This window comes from Uloborus diversus, chromosome 3, assembly GCF_026930045.1.
Source record: "Uloborus diversus isolate 005 chromosome 3, Udiv.v.3.1, whole genome shotgun sequence".
NCBI lineage: Eukaryota > Metazoa > Arthropoda > Arachnida > Araneae > Uloboridae > Uloborus > Uloborus diversus.
Genome location: NC_072733.1, coordinates 197332181 through 197354742, shown reverse-complemented (window position 1 = coordinate 197354742; position 22562 = coordinate 197332181). Strand labels below are relative to the sequence as shown.

At 36.0% G+C, this 22562-nt stretch overlaps 1 protein-coding gene across 2 annotated transcripts in view; it reads right to left on the bottom strand.

Annotated features, from left to right (window-relative positions):
- Positions 1–8853: 8853 nt before the first annotated feature.
- LOC129218507 (putative defense protein 3) overlaps positions 8854–22562 on the bottom strand; it is an 84158-nt gene continuing 70449 nt past the window's right edge. The window contains exons 2-5 of one of the 2 annotated variants that reach the window (XM_054852795.1): positions 20566–20762; positions 15924–16060; positions 12259–12350; positions 8854–9102 (exon numbers count right to left, since the gene is read on the bottom strand). In XM_054852795.1, the coding sequence (XP_054708770.1) occupies positions 9033–9102; positions 12259–12350; positions 15924–16060; positions 20566–20762 (496 nt within the window). In that variant the 3' untranslated portion in view covers positions 8854–9032. The remainder of the gene's footprint in view (positions 9103–12258; positions 12351–15923; positions 16061–20565; positions 20763–22562) is intronic. The other variant, XM_054852796.1, reaches the window with a different exon arrangement.

Genomic DNA, 22562 nt, shown 5'->3' with positions numbered 1-22562 from the left:
AATTTACCCCTTACCCGGTGTCCTGTAGTATTTCTTCGTTTTCGAGTAGGAATTGCATAAGGTCTTTTATTTTCCGTCGTTGCTCTCTGTCCGAGAGAAATTGTTGTGCCCAGGTTTCGTCTTTTATTTGTGGTTTTGGGATGTGGAAGCTCTGTGTGATCTCGCAATCATAGGCGTAATGATCCACGTCTCCCACCTCCCCGCATGTGCAATTCCCATTACCTTTATTGTGAAAACGTTTCCGGTATGTTTGAAAGGGGTCGTGACCTGTGATAAACTGAATTAGCTCTTTGTCTATTATATACCTTTTAAAGCTTACCGTTGGGTAAAATAGCTTGATATCCTTTTCTGTTAAGTCATACTGGGCTTGCCACGCATTTTTAAGCTGAGTATTAAGCTGCTTTTTAAAGTAAGATTTGGGTAGGGGTAAATCGAGTGTGATTTGCTCTTGGACGGTTGCTTCTTTCGCTAATTTATCTGCTAGCTCATTGCCGGTATTATTATTGTGGGCTTTTAGCCAAATTAATTTTATGTTACTTAGTTTGTTTAGTTTGTCTTTAGTGCGTTTAATTTGGACGGTATTACTTTTATATTTTTGTATTGCTTTTATTGAGGATTCGCTATCAGTCCAGATTATTGAGGTTTTATTGTTATCCGAGTTAACTTTTATCCAGTCTATTGCTTGTTCTATTGCTGATAGCTCCGCTTGAAACACTGTGTTTTGATTATTTAGCCTATTCTTTTGTTCAAAGATGAGTCTGTCATTCTTGAAGCTAGCAAATGCATTCCCTACTCCTGATTCCGTCTTCGAGCCGTCGGTGAATACTTCGTAGTTTAGTTGTTCTTTTATTTTTATAACATTGTTGAACTTAGCCTCGAAGTTACTATTTACTTTTAGGTATGGGAGCATAGGAAAGTGACTGAGCTGGAGATGGAAATCCTCTTAAGGAAGCCAAGAGGGCGAAACAAACTGGTAGCTAATATGGAATTAGCAGACCAGACGAGTGACCGAAGCAATGGTTCGGTTCAACTTGAAGTTTGAACGCAAGGCAAGGTATATTCAGTAAATTACCGCCCATTAGCCAGGGCTAAAGCAGAAATACGTGCGGTGTACTTGTATTTTACTATTTTGTTGTATCGAACTATTCACTACGCTACTTTTTTTACAAAGTAGTGCGCTACCCTACAAACTACTAAACACTGTAGCTACTACAGAAGCGTCGCTACTTGTACAGCGCTACTTCCAACCACTGACCAAAGATAGTTCTAAAAACCGCGTTTTAAAAGCGAATTTCGATTTTCCGTGAAGCATCCTCTCTACCTCTCGTCAACATCAGTAGAGATCGTCTTAAATTTGTTTTTAAAGTTTCCGGTGGAGCAGAGGAACATTTCCAGTGGAACAATTTCATTTCCATTTTTTTACATCTTGAAATGCTAATGAAGGATGAAGGCATTCTGTTGAAAACTCACTTCGCCACTAAAATATAAACAATTGGAAAACGTCCTTTTATTTCCATTTCTCGAAAAATTAAAAACACGTCTTTAAATACTTAAAACGGGCCGTGGTAGCCCGATCGGTTGAGTGTCGGATTCGGGGCCGGAGGGTCCTGAGTTCGAACCTCGATGGTCGAAGACCCACCGTCGTCATTAAAGGGGACTGGGCGACGTTAAATAGGCTCGTGGTCTCAATGTCCTCCAAGTGAAACGATACCTCTGGGGGTGCTAGCACCAGGTAGCTATTAGCTCCTGGTCTAGTTCTAAATTCTCATTAACTGTTTGATCCGGTGATGGTGCTGTCATCTATCGGTATAAAAAATAATGGAGGCAAGGCACTTAGTATGCAGTCCTTGACATAAATACAGTTGTAGTCAGTTGTGACTCGGAATCGAAATACTTAAAATACACCACCAGCTCAGTTATTTGGAATAACTGAGCTGGTGGTGTATTTTAAGTATTTCTGCCCTAGTCCTGGCTTAGGGCGGTAACTTACTACAAAAAACGTCTTTAAATAGTTAGATTTTGCTTAGTTTACCTTAAGATGACCAAACACTACAGATTTCGAAGGAATATCCCCATTTTTGTGGCATAAATTCAGAAATATAACTATTTAAATAACTATGTAATTTGTTTTTGTACGCATATATAATGCATTGTTCAACAAAAAATAACTGTCTGAAAGTGGAAAATTTACTGCTATGTGTATGTCCTCAGTGTTCTTAAAGTGTGAGGGAAAGTTGGACAAAACCGGGTCTCAAAATGTTTTTATGTTTTCCTAAGCTGCTACGTGAATAAAATTGCTTCAATTTCCGTTTGAATCTAAACTAATAATATAAAGCTGAAGAGTTTGTTTGAATGCGATACTTTCAGGAACTACTGGTTCGAGTTGAAAAATTCTTTTTATTTTGAATAGTCTGTTTATTGAGGAAGGCTATAAGCTATTTTTTTAAAAATCAGATTGATTGAAATATTTGTAATTGCAAATTAAATGTTTAATTAATTGTTTAGTTCTATGAATTCCTAATAGATGGCGGGGTAAGTTAACTCATCGAGAGGCGCTGGCCGACAGTGTCGATAGCTGCGAGGAACTATGACGCGCGGCTCAGACGCGTAGTCGGTTACGCTATTGCGGGACTGTTGTGGTCAGCGAACATATTTTTGAATGCGTTTTCTTTTTCGATATTCAAGTACATAATTTGATTTTATAGAATTTTTCTATTGGGTTTTGTTTTCCTTATTTCTTCGACATTTGTTTTTATTCTTATAGTTGAAGATATTTATCTAAGTAAATAGAATTTGATTTGTAGTATTATTCAATTGTGATTGTGTTCTTCATAACGTTTTTATTATTATATTGTATATTTGGCGAAACATTTTAAATTGCAGAAAGAAAAACCACTTCACTCGCTAAAGGGCAGGGTTACGGTAGCGTGGTTGCTTGGCGCGTTAAGCGATGAACTGTACAGTTGAACGATTATTTTGAGTTTAAAGCTACTGTAATCATTTTATGTGTTTTGCCGAATAGTTTTAAATTCCATAGAGACTTTAATAGGTTTTCTTGAAAAGGTCTGTACGCATTTTAACCGAAGAAAAATAATCATTTCACATTAAAAGGGGGGGGGGCGTGGATTTTATTTTATTCAACGGACTTCTTTTCAATTCTTAGCACAGGCATCGCTGTGCGGGTACTGCTAATGTTACATTAGTTCTTTAGTTCTAAGTATAAATATTTTTTAATGTGAAAGGACAACATTTATTTTCAACTGGAATGTCTTGAAAGAATTGAGCAACAAATCACAATTTAGATGGAAAGAACAAAGAAATTTTGTATAGAGAATGACTAAAAAAAAAAAAAACTTTTAATTCAATTATTGAAGTTACTAATTGCTTAAGATATAAATTCTATCCGCTAAACTCTTTCTAAATTTCACATATATGCCGGTGCATTTTTTAAACTTACAATAAACGTTGGATATATTAACTTTTGCTCCATTTAGTCGTACATCTGGTTCTTTGAATTCCTGGAATCTATACACATAATAAAATAAGATGTTTGTGTGTGTGTGTGTGTGTGGCGCGCATCCCGGGAAAACGGTAAGGCCTAGAAAGATGAAATTTGGTATACAGGTGCAGTTTTTGCCGAGGATGTGCACCTCGGGCTTCGATTTCTGATATTTTAATTAGAAAAAAAGTTATTTAATGTTTTGTGTGTTTTTTTGCACTTTTTAGTACTTTTTACCTCACAGACCCCGAACCAATCGCACCATACAAATATTTTTTATACTATAGTGTAGAAAATTTAATTTTAAATATGATGAATGAAAAAATTTGGAATAATGAGCAATATTTGTATTTTTTATGAATTTTTGAAAAAACCTTTAATTTGCATTTTTTCCAGGGTTTTATTTTTTCCTAATATCATCCTGCGAAAAGAATCAAAGCCTCATTTCTAAATTTTGAGTTGGTAATAGTAAAAATATTTTGAGATTTTTTTTTCTTTTGCTTTACTTAAATAAAAAAAACCTGTTTTTTTGAAAGATCTTTGTTTTTATTAGGAAATGGGCGGGGAGGTTAAAATAAATAGAGATGGATAACAAAATTTAGAGATAGATCGTAAAGGTAAATAGCCGCCGAAGGCGGCAATCTTGGCGTAAAAATGTGAATGGCACAAAAAAAAGAAGAGATGGATTGATTGATACTGCTGCCAAATTTATTTAAACAGCCGCCGAAGGCGGCAAACTTGAAGTAAAAAGGTGAATGACAAGTTCACCAAACAGCCGCCGTAGTGGTGCTTGCACAGAAAAGCGAATTGCGTAAGAAGGCGAACCAGCTGGTCGCCGCAGGCGGCTAGTTTCAAATCAAAGGCAAAGAAAATGCTGTTTCGTTGAATTTAATTTAAAGCTAAGAAATCAAAAGGCAATTTCGAGTTTCTTCAAACAACTAATACACATATTAGTCTTGCAAAATTTGAGCACTTTCTGAAATTTCCCTTATTTAAATTTGTGTGCCTACCTGATGACGAAAATCATCATTTAACGCAAAAATACCTTTAAGTTCAAAAATTATTTTGAAGACGAAGGAACCAAAAAACAGCCTGAAAAGTAAGGTATTATTTTTATGAAAGGTAGCACGTCATTAGGAATTAGTTTCAGTTACGCTACTTAATTCCTTAATGTTGGATTAAATTAATAAATAAATAAAACGTAAAATATTTTGTTGAAAATGAAATACGTTTAGTTTCTACAGTTCAATCAAAAATTAGCTATCATAACTTTCAAAAAATTACTGTGGAACAGATGAATTAGCATGCTCCAAAGATTGGAACAAAATGGAACTTTTATGTTTACTTTAACTGGTTAATAAAATACAAGGCTTCAGAAATGCAGCATTTAGCATTTGTGACAATGCATGTTAATTGGACGAAATTTCAATTCCATGTAACTACTAAAATAAAATATAGAAAGCCAAAATATTTCAGGTATTTTCATATATGCACAAAATGAACCAGTATACCAATTCTTTTACCATGCGGCCACCACTTTTTTCCCATTTTTGCTCATTTCACATGGAATGACCCAGCTTAAAAAATAATAGTAAACTAATTAAAAACCTACAATGAGTCAAAAAAAAAAAAAAGTGACAATCTGAGAATGATTTTGATTGAAAGTGCCATCATCAATAATGTATACATTGAAGAATTACAATTTTAATGCACAACAGTGTGAACTCCAAAAAGCTATTTCCAAAACAGATTTTTTTTTTTTTAAAAAGTAAATTTATTTAGTAATTGCATTAGATTAACGTACATTGGAATACCAAAATAAGGAACGTATTTGATATGAAACTTGCTATTTAGCTACATGATATGTAAACGGTAGACTGAGTACCGTAAACAGAGGTGAATCGAAACAAAACTTCCCAATGAAACAAAAAAATTCCCTGTTAATTTATGTTAGGATATTTTTAGCAGCAAACTTTTTCTTTACGAAGGGGATATTATGAGTAGCTGATAAATTAAGTTTCGTATTCTGGCAACAAAACTGGAGCGAGACAACGCATGAAATGCTAAATGACCTCACGTTTTCATCATCTGCAAAACTTTGTAAGTACAAACCTTTTCGTATTCTAGACCAAAGAATAGTATTTTTTTTATTGGTACAGGTTCACACAATAGTGTACCACAATGATGCCCGACTTGCACACATACGGCCCGCGACGCTGATACGTGTCAACAACAATCATTGGTTTTTAATTTTCTTTCGTTTTCCATATTTTACTGTGTTATTTAGAAAAGAGTGAAACAATGAGAAACAAAATTGTGTTCTGGCTCGCGGAAATTATTTGAATATGAGGTGTGGCCCTCGGGCAGGTGAAGGTTGGGCATAACTGGTATACTTTATAAGAATTAATGCATTTTTCAAATTGCGTCAAATAAATAAATAGATCTTACGATGTCAAAAGTTTAAGAATAATGAGGTGTATCAGAAAACAATCGTTTGTTGTTACGATTCTTCCCGCAGATTTAATTACTGCGGTGGTTTATACAACCACACAGCAATATTTTTTATGTCATGTATGGAAATACATGTATGTAGGGTCACTAAAGAGGGGGTTAAGACCCTAGAACTGTTGTTTTGAGCCATCAGTATACATGTAAGGCAGTGTTTTCCAATCTGTGCGGTGCATCTTCCTAGGGGGTATGTAATCTTGTTAGGGCGGCTTGCTATCGCTATGGCTTCAGGTTTGAGCGCCCACATTAAGAACATCGATAACCTTACAATGATACCACGGTTTGGAAAAAAAATACAATCAAAAGCAAACTTATCCGTAATTTAAACGTGCTTTTTCTGTAATTTTGTTCAAGTTGTTAAAGTACAGTCAATCTCGTGTACAAATCTTTTACATTTATGCGTCGTTTTCATGCTGTTCAGATTCATTCCTACTCATTTCAATGCAAACTGAATCGTTATACTATCGGTTATTACGTCGTTTTCCCCTCCCTGATATTCAAAGAACTATTGCCTGCCTATCTTTTTTGGTTTCTATTGAGGCAGGAATTAATTCAGGTAAATTTTTGGAAGGTCAAATAAAGAGGAACTAGAATTTTTTTTATTTCTCATAAAAGTTTTGCTTGAAAATTCAGTTAAAAACTTCCTACAGTTAATAACATATTCAACTATCACACACCAATTAATATTAGTTGCATGGAAACCTTGATTAAAACGTTGCAATTTGTTATATTTGCAGAAATGTACATTAGCAGATTAGAGTTGAACGTGTACAAATCAAAGTGATTTGCTAATGCTTCGACTGTACGTAGTTTCATTTATACGTCGTCCGTTAAAAGACGTGTAAACGATGCTTTACTGTAGTAAAATTGTCAATACTCATAGCATACAGGGTCCATTATGAAAGTAATGAGCATAATGTTATTGTGACGCGACGATAGATGGCAGCATGGTAATACCGGCTGGGAAATGTGGTGCGGGATATGCCCTTTCAATGCATCCAGTCTTCAGTTGCTTTCGAGCAGTGTGAGCGGAGATAAGTGCCTCCGCTTGAGGTATATTTTCAACTTTTGTAACATAACGCAATGGAGCGTTCGCTTGAACAATGATACGCCATAAAGTTTTGCGTGAGGTTTGGAAAAAATGCAACTGAAACATTCCAGATGCTGCAAGAAGCCTTCAAAGACGATTGCATTTCAAGATCACAGTCTGGGAAGTGGCACAAGGCATTCAAAGAGAGCCAGGAGGAGGTCGCCGACGAACCCCGTTATGGATGTCCCCCCCCCCCCCCGGTGATCCCTCACCACCTTACAGTCCCTACTTAGCTTCCTGTGACTTCTTTTTGTTTCCGCGACTCAAGAGGGAGAGAGAGAAGAAAGGAAAACATTGGGGAACCTTGGGAAACATCCAACACCATGTTACAACGTTCCTGAGAGGCATTCCCTTGGAAGAGTTTCAGGGTGCCTTTCAGGCGTAGCAAACACGTCTTCGCAAGTATATTGATGCAGGAGGAATGTATTTTGAAGAATATTGAACATTTGTACAAATTACGATCAATAAATATATTTTGCCAGTAAATGCTCATCACTTTCATAATGGACCCTGTACAATAATAACAAATGTTTTGGTACATAAAAACTACTCTATATAGAATATGTCATCGTTCTGCGAACCCATTAAATAAATGGCAATTTAAAGATAAAAGATATAAAATTGAATTATAAAGAAAACTGAGCGCGGGGGGGGGGATAACAATTTCTTTGAGAAAACAGGACGAAGTGGGTATAAAAGTTTGAAAAGGTTATTTTGAGGTTAAAAAGTCTTGAGACCCTTAATCATTTCAGAAAGCAATACCTTTCATTACTAGAGTTCAATGTTTGCACCTTTTATGGACATGGGATGAACTTAAGCACCTTTTATATGCACCTTAAGCACCTTATTTGGTTTGAGAACATACGGTGCACACATTGAACTCTAGTAATGAAAGATAATGCTTTCTGTTTAATAAAATGATTAAAATTGAATTATAAAGAAAACTGGACCGGGGGGGGGATAACAATTTCTTTGAGAAAACAGGACGAAGTTGGTATAAAAGTTTGGAAAGGTTATTTTAAGGTTAAAAAGTCCTGAGACACTTAATCATTTTCAGAAAGCAATATACCTTTCATTACTAGAGTTCAATGTTTGCACCGTTTATGGACATGGGATGAACTTAAGCAACTTTTATATATGGTTTGAAAACATACGGTGCACACATTGAACTCTAGTAATGAAAGATATTGCTCTCTGTTTAATAAAATGATTGAACACCTCACACGACGCTTGTTTTTCGTACTGCAACAATACAGCTGTCAATGTAAATTACTTATAATTACGCTTTTTTCTTTTCTTTTTTTACGATGTCATAAAAAACATTGAACATGAGAAGTATTATGGCGAAAACTGCATATTCAATATTCATACGACAATTTGTTGCTTTTCGATGAATTTTTGAAATGTGTCAAGTACTTTTCGGACACCATGTACTTTTTATACAACTAATATGTTTTCAGTAAGGAGGGGAAATAAGGGGTTTGTATGAGAAAGAGATCCTTTTATAAGATAAATTATGATAGCTGAACTTAAATGTAACACACAAGCCTTGACATACAATGAATAATTTAAAATATCTTCCACTTCATTGTCGATTTTTTTTTAATGTGTTTCATTTTGTTATTATATAAAAGTAATATTGTTTACATTGTATATTTTAAAGATATTGTATGGTTAAATGATGATTTTTTAAAAGTACACACAAAAGCAAAACTGATCATGTAAGTGTTTTAATTGAATAAAAACCATGGCACGATTTTGAAAAAAAGAAAAAATCTTTATTCTCATTTATCACAAGATCTTAAGTGCTTTAAAATGGCGCTGAAGCACTTTTGATGAAATCTGATTCAAATTAAGGAAAAAACGAGCTTCTGTTCAACAAATGGTATTAATTTAAATCAAGAACAGAAGCTATGTGAAGTGCATCTAGTGGATTCAAGCCACCGTGAGTTGATTGCTCTTTATGTTGTTCCAGTAATACTCGTATGTCTTTACAACAACAGCTCTGAAAGAAAAGAAAATATAAATAATATGTCAAAAATACTCATTATAATTGAAGAGCTTCTTTCCAAACTGCGTTATGTTAAATTTTTCCATTCTTGGGGGGGGGGGGGGGAACGCTATTTTATTATGTAGAATTTAAGATTGAATTTAAAGAAAGGATAATTTTCCCAGTAATCTACGGATGAAAGCACGAAATTGTATGATTAACAAGTCCTGACAATATAGTTATTAAGACGTAAAAGAGGAAAAAAATGACTTAACCCATTTTGGAACAAAGTGGTATGTCTTATCCCTTTTGGCACAAGCAAATAACGAAATGAAATGACTTCCATTTGAAAGTAATCCAAGTTTTTCTTTCATTCTTTCTTTTTTTCTTTTTTTTTTGTGTAAATACAGCATAAATTTTAGGTACACAATTTTGGATGGCTAATTACCACATTTTCTTTAAAAAATCTGTTTTTTCTTCGCTATCTTTATTTTGTATGTTTTGCATTAGGTGTATCGTTGCAACATTGTTAAAAATAAAAGCAATTTGTTAGTTCCCAAAGCTTTAAGAATTTCAAAACATGTTTTTTTTTTTTTGCTTGTTACTCATAGCTTTTAGGTTTGATTCAGAACGGGCGTTCCGGCGATTCCCCCTCCCCCCATTTGTCCTCCTGAAACAAACTACGTGATCTCAAGTAAAACTGTGATTGAATAAGCTTGACTCAATCTGTTTTGGCACAAAACTTATTAATGACTCAATTCCTCTCGGGGAAAAAATACAAATTTCATCCTTTGTTTTCAACACGACTAAACTTTGTAACGTTTACTAATTGTAAACATATTGTTGAACTTGTGCTGCTACCCTTTTCATCAAAAAGTCAGTTTTTGAAAGATTTTACTTAACGCCTTTTAGAAACAAACGATCTAGTTTATAAATAAAAGGACGTTCAAAACCCAAGTGAAATAAGTTCATCATTATCAGATTTCCAGAAAGTTGATTTCAAAAGTCTCCGATATGAATGAAAAACTGAGATCGTCTTGATATGTTGGTTTCCAGCAGATTTGGAATGAGTTGAGAACTTGGCAAACTCATAGACAGCAATTATTCTCCAAATTATCTCCAGAAATCTTCCATGTGATTCCACGTTCATAAATCACGAGAATCTACTTTAAACTGGCGTTGAAGGTCTCGCATAAATATTAGAAATTTTATGGGCATCAAAATTAGTTTGAGTTGTTGAGTATTTTCTGTTCTCAAATGAGTGGTTGCAGAAAGAGTTAAAACTGCAGACTTAAGTATACATATGGGGGGGGGGGAGGCAGTGTGAAGCAAATTGATGTAAGTGGACATTTTCAAGTTTTGAGCAAAACGACTATAAAGATAATGTCCTAGGTAGACTTTCATTGAATTTTTTTTCCTAAATCATGCTATACAGCAGCATCTAACAGGGCTACTAGTACTACTTCTTGCCCCAAGACAGAGGAGGAGCTCACCTACCATTTGTACTCCTTATCTCCAAATTTTTACTTTCGTCACTTACATCCGTTTGCATCTCACTGCCTCATATGGTTTCGACTTAAGTTTTAAGTATATTTACACACCCAAACACATGAAACTCCTAGTATAACTCGTTCACAGAGAAATGGCGGATGAAGTGGAAGCGGAAACAGAGCGCTTCATTTTGTAATAGAGAAGATCAGCGAGAACACGTAGCAGTTTATTTTTTACAGCTCACGTGATCTCGCTGATTATACCTACAACAAAATGGTGTTTCGTTTCCTCTTTCAGTTGGTCTTTCTTTGGTCAAGCTATGCCAATATCAGCTCAACCCATTATAAATTCTACAGGAGACAAAAAAAAAAAAAAAAAAGTTTTATTCCCTGCCCACTTAATTTCTTCAAAAAAATGTCTTTTTCCCGTCGAAAAAACATTTGGTGTACGACTTCATTCTCGTTTTTGTTTTGAAATCAGCATTATTATTTCATTATTTACGGATAAAAATAATTTGGATTGAGATAGTTTTGAAGTAAATTGATCTTTTCTTCCTTCTTTTCCGTTTCAAATCGTACGAAATTAAGGTCTTGGTACTGAGAGTCGTCTTTACGGTGGCCTTCAATGAAAGCTTAGATTGAGCTGGTTCTGAGGTAAATCAGGTTTCAGTATCAGGTTTTGATCAGATTAAGTTCGATTCTTTCCAAGTCGGTTTATGGCTGAATAAAGTCAACCAAGATCTGTCAGATCATGAAGGGGGGGGGGGGGAACAATAACTAAAAATGATGGCTTTAGCTGGTTTTGATAATAAACGTCTCATGTACAGAAATTCTCAAAAGGTTTGGGACAATATGTTTCTAGGTTCCGATTTTTTGTGTAAGCAAATTTTTAACGTGCAGGGAATGTGGGCAAAGTGAAATAGTTAAGATGAATTGCATTTTATTTTTCAAATGAACAAATTGGAACTTTAATTTGTAAATTACATTACACAGAGAGAAAACAATGTATTTTATGAGAGGACTGCACATACAATGCTATTTCAAATTTTTGGCAGCAAAGTTATATCTTCAAATAAAAGCGGAAAATTATCCCTTTGTCTCATACCATGGGGCAAAGTGATGTGCTCTACCGCCTACAAATTTGTAAAAACTTTCGTTGGTTGGGACAGATTTGTAAAATATTATGTAGTTACTCAAAGAGGGGTGGGGTAAATAAAACTAATTGAGGGAGGGACGAAATATGTGTAGGGGGAAGAGTATGAAGGGAGTCCCGAAAAAGCCTTTTGTTACCGGCACCAAAATTTCTGTACACGACTCTTCTTTCCAGCCTTGGAGGGGGTCTATGTTTTCAATATTTACTCAATCAAAGACACTTTCATATTGCATTTTTCTTCCGTTAACATGTTCTTTTAAGTTTTTGCTCTTGCAATTTCAACTTTTCAGACATTAGCTAAAAGATCTAATTTCTTTAAGTTTGACGAAATATTCTCTATATTTACATACTTTACAGATGCATGAAAATGTCTAAGAAAAAAACTAAAAAATCACAATAAAAGATGCATCTAAGAAACAAATCTTTAACACGAGTTCTTTGCTTTTGAGTTACTAAAAATGCAGGACCATCAAGTAGTCGCATCCTGAATTCCCATGTAGCTCAGATAATGATAAAGACTATAATTACCTATAATTAACTTTTCCTGAAAAGGACGCTGGAGCTTGCCAAGTTAGAACCACTTTTGTCTTGTCGTTATTATTGACATGAGTAGCTGCGGTCTGGAAAAAAAAAAGGAAAATGATGACCAATTTTTATGTCATAACATTATAAATGAGAGTAGTGCAGTTGAATACCACAAAATTCGAAAATTGAAGATATTTCAATCTTATGAATATTATATTGAGAAAACCTCAGAAAATTAACATAATACACAGGTGAATTTTCACGTGTTACTAGTATCTTCGTCAAATTTACATGTTGAACCTTTCAGTTCACAGTTTTGATGATTTTAGAGTAATGCTATGGAAATGAATGGAGGAGGAAAAAGTGCCTTTTAAGAGACTTTTATTGCATCCTGAGTAGTTATCATTTGTAAGCAAGTTATAAAACCATTTTTTTTAGAGACCTACTCTGACCGCTTTAAGGTACCTCTGACCGTTAATAAGATAATAGGTACTAGTAGGGTGGGTCGAAAAAATCGAAGCTCTGCAGAGCACTCAGCCTTAGTGCGAAAAATTTGTGACTCCCTTACACTAATTATTGTATAAGATTTCGTGACTCGGAGTTAATGTCTTCTACTCTGGCAAGAGAATTGAATTTTTGAGATTTTTTTGAAAAACATCAAATAAAGAGAAAATTTACAAAACATTTTAAATTCCGCTGAACTTTATGCCTTAGTGCGGTAATTTTCCAACTTCCCAACACAAACTACTGCGTAAAATTTCAAGCCTGTGAGTTAATTTTTTCTGCTGTGACAAGAGGCCTGAATTTTGAGAATTTTACATAAAATTCCTTAAATACGAGTGACACATTACAAAGTAGAAACATACCTAATACACTGAATACTTCGAATTTTTAATCACATCAACGACATCAGTCTAACCATTGGTCCAGGTCCGTCATTTAAAATTTTTGGGGGAATGGGGTCAATGCCCCCCTACTTTGAAAAACTAACGTTTTTACATATAAATGGAGTGGTTTTGTAGTTTTTGATAAGCTTTTATTGAGTTCAAGCCCTTTATCCCCACCCCCTGGAAACAATCGAAATGAAGGGCTAGTCTTGAAATGAAATAGGCTTTATTTCGTTGTTTATACGGGAAAAAGGATAAGGAAGTCACGTGGTTTAAATATTCGTTAGAAGTTGTCTATTGCTTAAGTGATGCATATTTCAAAATATTTTCCATTCACTAGATTAAACCCTGGAATCATTCGCCAATTGGAGCAAAAGCTTCGCAGACCCCTCCAGTAGGGTAGTTCCCATTTACATCTTAACGAACTCTCATTGCGGCATCTATTCCAGTTTGGTTGATGGTTCAACGTCAGACTCCAAATCTGACTCCAGTAAAATTACAAAAAGGCTGTACGACTCTGAAAAGTGTCCCATAGTTGGTTTTAAGCCATTAGATTGCAAGTTGACCCGACGATTTGCCAAAAAGGTATCAGTGTAATTGATTCCGTCAATTGCTCGAAAAGGTACATTTTGTAGTTTTAATAACGCATAGTTAACATGCTTTATAAGTAATTTTATAATTTTTCCTTGATGAGTAGAAATCTATATTTTAAATGCAGTTCTAATTTTTTCCATATTTTCCAGTTTTTGCAACCGTATAAAAAGACTGATTTTTAAACGAACTTGTTCTTACATGCAATTAGAAATTTGATTATTATTAAAGACCTTGTAAATTTTGAATCTCTATCTACTTCAACAGACGCACAAAAAAAATCCTGCTTTCCATTGAAATTTAAAACTCTTACCAAAACAGAGGAAATTAACCCAGAGATAGGATATTTCACATAGTAATTTGTTTCAAGAGTTTACAGAATTAATGACAGGCTCGTTATTTCGAACTTTTCCTGGAGAAGAAGGGGATAATAAAGGGCGTGAAATTCTATCGGAAAACCACAAAACTACCCCCCTTGTTTAAAAAGGTTAGCTTTTTAAACAAGGGGGGCGGGGGCATTGAACCCCTTTGCCCTAAAATTTTAAATAAAGGACCTGATTCAAGGGGTGGACTGATGTCGTTCATGTGATTAAAAATTCGAAGTATTGCAATGCATTACGTATTTTGCTACTTTGTAACGTGTCACTCGTATTTGAGGAATTTTATGTAAAATTCTCAAAATTCAGGCCTGTTGGTAGAGCAGAAAAAATTAACTCACAGGATTGAAATTTTGCGCAGCAGTTTGTGTTAGGAAGTTAAAAAAATACCTCACTAAGAGTTAAAGTTCAACGGAATTCAAAATATTTTTAAAATTTTTTCTTAATTTGATGTTTTTCTAAAAATCTCAAATTCCCGTCTCTTGCCAGAGCAGAAGATATTAACTCAGAGTCACGAAATTTTGCACAGTAACTAATGTTAGGAAGTCAAATTTTCCGCACTAAGGCTAAGTGCTTTGCCGAATTTTGATTTTTTTTTTGGCCCGACCTAATACTAGTTCTCTAATACGTACCGTCTGACAAATAAAGCACGGTGGCATTGTTGTACAATAGTTGACACAGTTTAGTTTCAATTATACTAGTGTTTAATGCAAGTTAGTTCAAAGTTCAATAAGAATATACCTCAATTTTTTCATACGAACGAGTAAAGACGAATAAAGTAAGTACCACAATCATAATCAGAGGTTAAAGAGCATTATGTTTTACAGTATGATCCCAATCATTTCCCCTCAATTTTCGGCTGGTTCCCTATTTGCTTTCGGAGCAAGATCTTGGTTAAAATTCAGGAGTTCAAACAAGTTCTTCACACCCCTCAAGTTCAGGTGAAATCCTTAGAGCAGGAATTAAAATGGAGGGAGCAAGTCCAATCATGGCCTAACAAAAGCTGACTCAAAGACCCCAAGTCACGTGACTCCACTACGACGAATGATTGGCACGTTTTACGTGAAACTAGTGAAAGAAACTTGATTTCTTCCACACAATGCTTTGCTTTGAAATCTATCACGAGACTTGGGGCCTTGGTTTCATGAATGAAAGTTTTCACTCCCTCCGTTTTATCTCTTCTCAATGGTGAAATCATCAAGTCTATTTTTTTTCTAGATATTTGATAAAGCTAAAGCACCTAAAATCTAACGCGACCTGTCACTCGTGGCAACATAGAGAATGTTTAGTGTTTACTGTGGATATGATTAGTTGAACCATGATGTTGACAATGTTTTCCTGCTTTTGATTTAATGGAAAAGGGTAACTGGTGCTGAGTTGAGTTGGATTACTTTCGTTGTAGTTATACAAAAGTAATCCAACTCAAATTCGTGCCAATAACGCGTCCCCTTTTCACCGAACTTCTCAAACAAGAGGTAATCATTGTCAAAGTCACTCTAAACAGAATCACACTGTATTCTGTAAAAAATAATATTAAAAACATTTGCCGTTACTGGTCTTGTCAGAGCTTTGAGCAATGCTTCATGACTGCCGTATCAGGTGTTTATGATGCGACATAATTACTGGCAAATAATTTTTAAATTTCGGTATTTTTTATTGTACAAAGAGATAAAAAGCTGTTTCTTCTGTTGATATAATAAAAAATTGATTTGCATTAGATTAGCCTAAAGAAATAATTTGTTACGATTTTCAAAAGATTGTTTTACGTATTTGGACCGGCTGTTGAAAATGTATTGCTTATTTTTCCTCTTACCGCTGATCCAGGGCCACTGCAGTCTCTGGTTTGTGCATCAGCTTGTTTCCTAAACTTTCCAACAGCTTTGTTGCTAGCGTCAAACCCTTGAATGAAAAATCCTCTGAAAGTCTCACCCCCAGTTCCTTGCAAAGTCACTAAAAGGTAATGAAATAAAATAAAATATTTTGAAACTCAAAATATGAAAATATGTGTACATTGTGTAAAATTTAACTCTTCAAATATTCTTTAATGTGGACATGTTAAAGAAATTTGAAGAGTTAAATTAAGTTATGACATATTACAGTTCAAAAATACGCAGGATGAGCCAAAAGTATTGAGCACATTTCAGGCTTGAAAAAAATCAAGAAAGCAAATCGGCACGGTTTGCAGTAGTTCAAATTGTATGAAACTTTTTTTAACAATTGTTTTGAAACGAAAGAAAAAATATAAGAGGGTGTGCAACTTGGAAAACAGACTTCCCTATTTTTTTGGGAGACACTACTGTACAGGACTGAAAATAAGATCATTCGCAAAACCAAAGATTGGGGATAGAAAATTCCCAAGATCTAAGCAAGGAAACCAAAGATCGAGTACTTTAACAATTTCTTAAATTTATTCATCATTATTTTACAATTGTTACTATTACATTTGGCAGAATTTTAATCTTAAAAATGATACAGTAAAAATATAATGCAGTAAAAACTCAAATAAAACTGAAATTGACCTGTTAATAATTATTTCTTAAAAAGTAGTGTAAAATCACCTACTGCGACAAAATAAAAAGCCGATTTTAATTTCATGATACAGTGATACAGATTGTAAAAGACAGAAGACAGGAAATATTTACGACTTAAAGAAAGAAATTACATCAGGACTATTTTTTTCTCATGGTTTCTTCCAAATACAGTCTTTGCACGAAAGAAAGGATTGCTTAGCCAAAAAATCATATTTTACCTTTAAAATATTAAAAAATATCTTTTTCTTCAATCAAGCCCACAGCTCAAGAATTTCAAATAAAACCACCAAGACCGCTATTGAAACCCCAAAAATCTTGGGGAATGCTCCAGGGTTTGGATGGGGTCCTCTGCACATAGACTGAGTGCCTGTTTCTGGCATCCGCGAATAGTCATCGACGATTGAATCGATCGATCCTGTGCCATTGATCTAAATCAGGGAATGGCAAGTAATTTTAAGTGGGGTGTAGATATTTTTGAAAAATTTTCATCGAGGATCAGGAACGCAAAACCATACGCTTAATAAATGTTTTACTTGAGTTTTCCCTCACAAATTTATATTCAATACAATGGATAGGTATATTTGTATTCAAAAATTCACAGGAGAAATTACATTTGCGATCTTGAGATTTTTCAAGTGAGGTTTAAGGAGGGAGCAGTTTCATTTAGGGCTGCGGAGTCGGGAGTCGACCGTTTCAAGTTTCAACAGTCGGAGTCGGTCATTTTCCCGCTACTCTGCCAGTGCTTGCGGAGTCGGAGTCGAAGGTTTTAAAACTTTTGTAGTCGGAGTCGATCATTTTCCCTCCAACTCTGCAGTCCTGATTTTATTTATGAAAAGAGTGTTTATGGTAGGTAGCCGTTATAATTTTGAATGATATTTCTTTTTCAAAAGTTTCCCAAAACGAATGTGAACCTTACATAGTAGCCATTTAAATGGCTCGCATCAGTCAACTTATAACTAAGAAAATATCTTTAAAAAATGATGAGGGTGGCTCCCAAAAATATTGTAATCTGCAGTTTACAGAAAAATATTTTAACTTATATAAGTCATTTCAAAATAGTTTCGGCGGCCCAATTTTTTTCCTATCGCGGTCCGAGCCAGGAGCACTATCCACCAGTTGCCTACCTCTGATCTAAATACTAAAACGTCCTGTCAGTCAGAGGCGGCGATTGGGGTTCTTAATTGGGGGGTTGGGGGATGCAAAACCCCCCTCCCCTAAAAGCCATGGTCTTTCAGCAGCAGCAGCAAAAAAAAAAAAGGAAAAGTACAAAATTTTGTTAGGGCTATTTTTGAGGTAATAAAGGTAGATCTAGCAATTTAAATCATGTTTTTCTTGAAATTTTGATGAATTATGTACACAATAACTTTACTCAAAGAAACACTTAGACATGAATTAAGCGTGAGAAGAAAAGGGATGTAAGTGGCAAAATTAAATATTTGGAGATAACCAGTACAAATGGTAGGTGAACCTCCCCTCTGTCATGGGGCAAGAGATAGTAATAGGAGCTGCTCTACAGCATGATTTAGAAAAAACTTTTCAATGAAAGCCTACCTTAGGATCTTATCTTTAAACACGTTTTACTCAATTCAAGTTCAAACTTGAAAATGTCCACTTACATCCCTTTGCTTCTCCCTGCCTCAATTAGACTTACGTTATTTACCCCAAAGTATTTTGAGAAATCACAAACACTTGGTCAAAATTTCATTAAACAAGTATGGCCTTCTTAAGTAAAACAATTGATTTACTAATATAAACAATGAATACATAATCTAAAAGTTACTGCTTGTGTTCAATAATGTTTCGTAAACAGATACCTATACAAAGTAAAAGAAATAATTACGTTCTGAAAATTTTGACATTTCTGCTTTTTTTAATATAATTTCTAGTTTTGGTTCCTGATTTGGAAAAAAAAAATTAATAAACCATAAAAAGACCGCCCACCCCCCGCAACGACGCGACTGCTGTCATTGTCTGTCATCCCTTCAGTGTGTCGATATTGGCAAATGGTCAAGAAAATGAGAAGCAAGGCAATTATTAACCTGAACATATACTGCTCGACATTGAAAATGCAACACCAAGAAGGAGTGTTCAGAAATTTATGCAAATTTTAGAGTAGACGTACATCACTGAGTTATGTAAGATATGAGGGAAGGAACTTGCCGAATGGGCAATATTCGTGTCGTTATTTCTGACTGGAGAATTATCGAAGAAATTTTGTTTTTGTCTTGGAGGATACACGAGAGAAGTCAGGTCGACGTCAACGAAGGCACTTCCAGCATATAGACGATTTTTCGAGGGGTATGGTGATTGGACTGAGAAAGGGAGGTTGGTCCGTACGTTAAATCGCAGCTGATACGCACATGGATGCGAGCACGGTGCATCGGCTGTGCCGAAGGTAGTTGGAACAACGAAATGTGGTAAGATTGAGGGGTGCAGGGGCAGCCAGGGTGACGTCAGAACGCGTGGATCGACGCATCCACCGATAAGCTGTAGCAGACCCACAAGTCACTTGTCCCTCGATTCTGCAGCAGGTGCAAGATACCCTGAATGTTCCCTTGTCAACTAGAACCATTTCCCGTCGTTTGGTCGCACGTGGCCTGCAATCACGGCTTCCACTAAGAAGACTGCCATTGACCCCGCAACATAGACAGCAACGTTTAGTATGGTGCCGAACTAGAGCGACGTGGATGACAGAATGGCGAAATGTCGTGTTCTCAGATGAATCCCGCTTCTGTTTATCCAGTGATAGTCGTCGCATACGTGTGTGGCGTCGTCGTGGAGACAGATTTAATCCAGCAGTAAATGTGGAACGTCCCATCGCACGATAACACGGCATAATGATTTGGGACTCAATTGCATACAATTCCATATCACCTCTAGTTCGTATTCAGGGCACTATGACGGCCCAACAATACTTGGATAATGTGCTGCGGCCGGTGGCAATCCCTTACCTTCAAGGGCTACCTAATGCAATTTTTCAGCAGGATAACGTCCAACCACACAGTGTTCGCACTGCCAACATGCTCTCCAAGGCACAGATGCTTCCCTGGCCACCATACTCTCCTGACCTGTCACCAATCGAACATGTGTGGGATGTGATTGGACGCCGTTTGCAGACTCTGTGCCTGCCTCGTTCAGAAGACGAACTGTGGCAAATGGTTGAAAGGGAATAGAGAGCCATCCCTCTGGACACCATCCGCACCCTTATTGACTCTATGCCTAGACGTGTTTCTTCGTGTATCGTTGTTCGCGGTTGTCCTACAGCCTACTGAACCGACGCCGTTCTCGTTCTGTATTCTGCCTATCATTTTGAAATTAAGATCTTTTATTATTCCTTGCTGTCTCTGTCTGTTTTCCAAATTTCATCACTTTCTGCCCACTCCTTCTTGGTGCTGCATTTTCAATGTCGTGCAGTGTGCTTTAAATACACCGCCAGCTCAGTTATTCCATCCGAGGACTGCAGTTTCGTGCTCATTAGGACTCATCAGTTCGGAATTGGAATTACCTGAGCTGGAGGTGAAAAACCTCTTAAGGGTGCCAAGAGAGTCAAACAAGCTGGTAGCTAATGTGGAATTAGCACACCAGATGAGTGACCGCAGCAATGGTGTGGTTCAACTCAAAGGTTGGGTAACTTACTACAAAATACCATGCTTTGCCATCAATCTTTGAGTTGAACCGCACTATTGCTGCTGTCACTCATCTGGTGTGCTAATTCCACATTAGCTACCAGTTTGTTTGGCTCCCTTAAGAGGTTTTTCACTTCAGCTCAGGTAATTCCGACTCCGGGCTGATGAGTGCTAATGAGCACGAAACTGCAGTTCTCGGATGGAATAACTGAGCTGGCGGTGTTTTTAAGTATTTCTGCCTCAGCCCTGGCTTTGGGCGGTGACTTACTACAAAATTAACCTGAACGTTTGAACTTACCTTTGACAATTCCTCCTGGAGCGACGCTTGAGGGACTGACAGTTAAATCATATTTCGGTTGAGAATTCTGTGCTGACACTCCAGTGTGGTTTGCGTTGAAAGTTTTACATGTGTCTTCGGGGGCACCAGAGGGATACGATTTCGTGACTGCCAGAATAACACTAGCCACGGAGATAATCAATAAATATCTTGAGGCCCTATTGTTAATGAAATAATATTGAACGTGTCAAATGCGTAAATAGTAATTAAGCAAAAATAAATGCATAAATAAATAAGTAAAAACAACATTTTTTTTTTCTAAATATTAAACTGAAATTTAATAAGACATATAAAATCAAAATACAAGATTAAAAACCAGCCTATTGCTGCAATTTCTTCTGTAAGAAGTTCTAAGCAAAATTTCAATTCCTTGGATCAAATATACTTTATCACCGCGTTTCTCGACCTTTTTTGGCACGAGGACCGGTAAAGTTTGGAAAAAAAAAAGAAAGAAAAATATAGTGAACTTTTATGTTGCTGTATAAATCGTCATTTTTTTTTGAGCAATCACGATTGCTTATTGTTCTCACTTGACTGTTTTGATGTCCTATCATTTTATTTTCCCACCGCCACCCTCCGCACCATCACCGTCGACCGGGTCCTCACGATGCTGCTACTATAGCGAAAGCCGTCTCCAGGTTGCATCCATGTCCTACACACACGCGCATACATACACAACTACACGCGCACACACACACATACACAAACACATACACACAACTACCCACAAATTCATGCCTGCACACAGACACAAACACATATGCCTACACACAAATACACATACCCCCCCCCCACACACACATTCATACACATAACTACCCACACACTTATGCCAGCACACAGACACAAACACACATGCCTACACACACATACCCCTACACACAAACACACATACCCCCCACACACAAACACACACGCCTACATACACTCACTCGTGATTGCGAAAAACATAATTTGAATTCAAGATGTCAAAATTAAAATTAATTTTTCTTTTTTAAATTTTTATTTTTACAAAATAAAGTCAATAAAGCTTTGTGTAAAATTAGAACTCTTGATGGGGTAGGGAAATAATTTCTTGAATGCATACATGCCAAAACACGGGTCATATATAGCGTGTTTGATCTCCTCACAACCTGTGTGAATCGTGTTTTGGTACATATACCCTCCTCCAGTACGTACCTCCAGCTACCAGTACCAGTTTGTTTGGTACTCTTGGCTTCCTTGGAGGTTTTCCACCTCCAGCTCAGTCACTTCCTATGCCGGGCTGATGAGTGCTAATAAGCACGAAACTGCAGTCCTCGGCTGGAATGACTGAGCTGGCGGTGTATTTCATTTATTTCTGCCTTAGCCTTGGCTATATGGCGGTAACTTACTGAAAAAAAATCAACTGCATCACTTTCTTTATTAGAGCTTTAAATGTGTGGTCTTTTTCTGAGCAACACCTTGTATGTAAAGATTCTAAAAATGTAACTTAAAAGGGAAACATTTTATTGCTTTATTAGGGAGATTTATGTGAGGGTTTCATTTTGATACAATATATCTTTATGATTTTTATTTACAAATAGAGTACAAAAAAATACCGTGCTCGGATCTATTAGGAAAAAACTACTTTCTGGAGAGTTTTTTTTTTGATTAAAAATACTTTTTGGAGGGTTTTTTTGAGCAAAAATATCTACAGGAGGGTTTTTTTTTTGATCAAAATACCTTCTGGTGGGGAGTTGATCTAAAATACCTTTTGGAGTGTTTTTTTTTAAAATCAAAAATGCCTTCTGAAAGGGTTATTTTGATCAAAACAGCCCTTTCATATGCATGAACTATTGTATTAGAATTTGCATTTATGTTAAAACCAATGCCTCTGGGGGGTGTTTCCCCCCCACCTCCTTCGCTGTGACACAGACTTGAAGGTATATGTACCAATTATCACACACATCTTGAAGAAGAATATGTAACTTACAGGA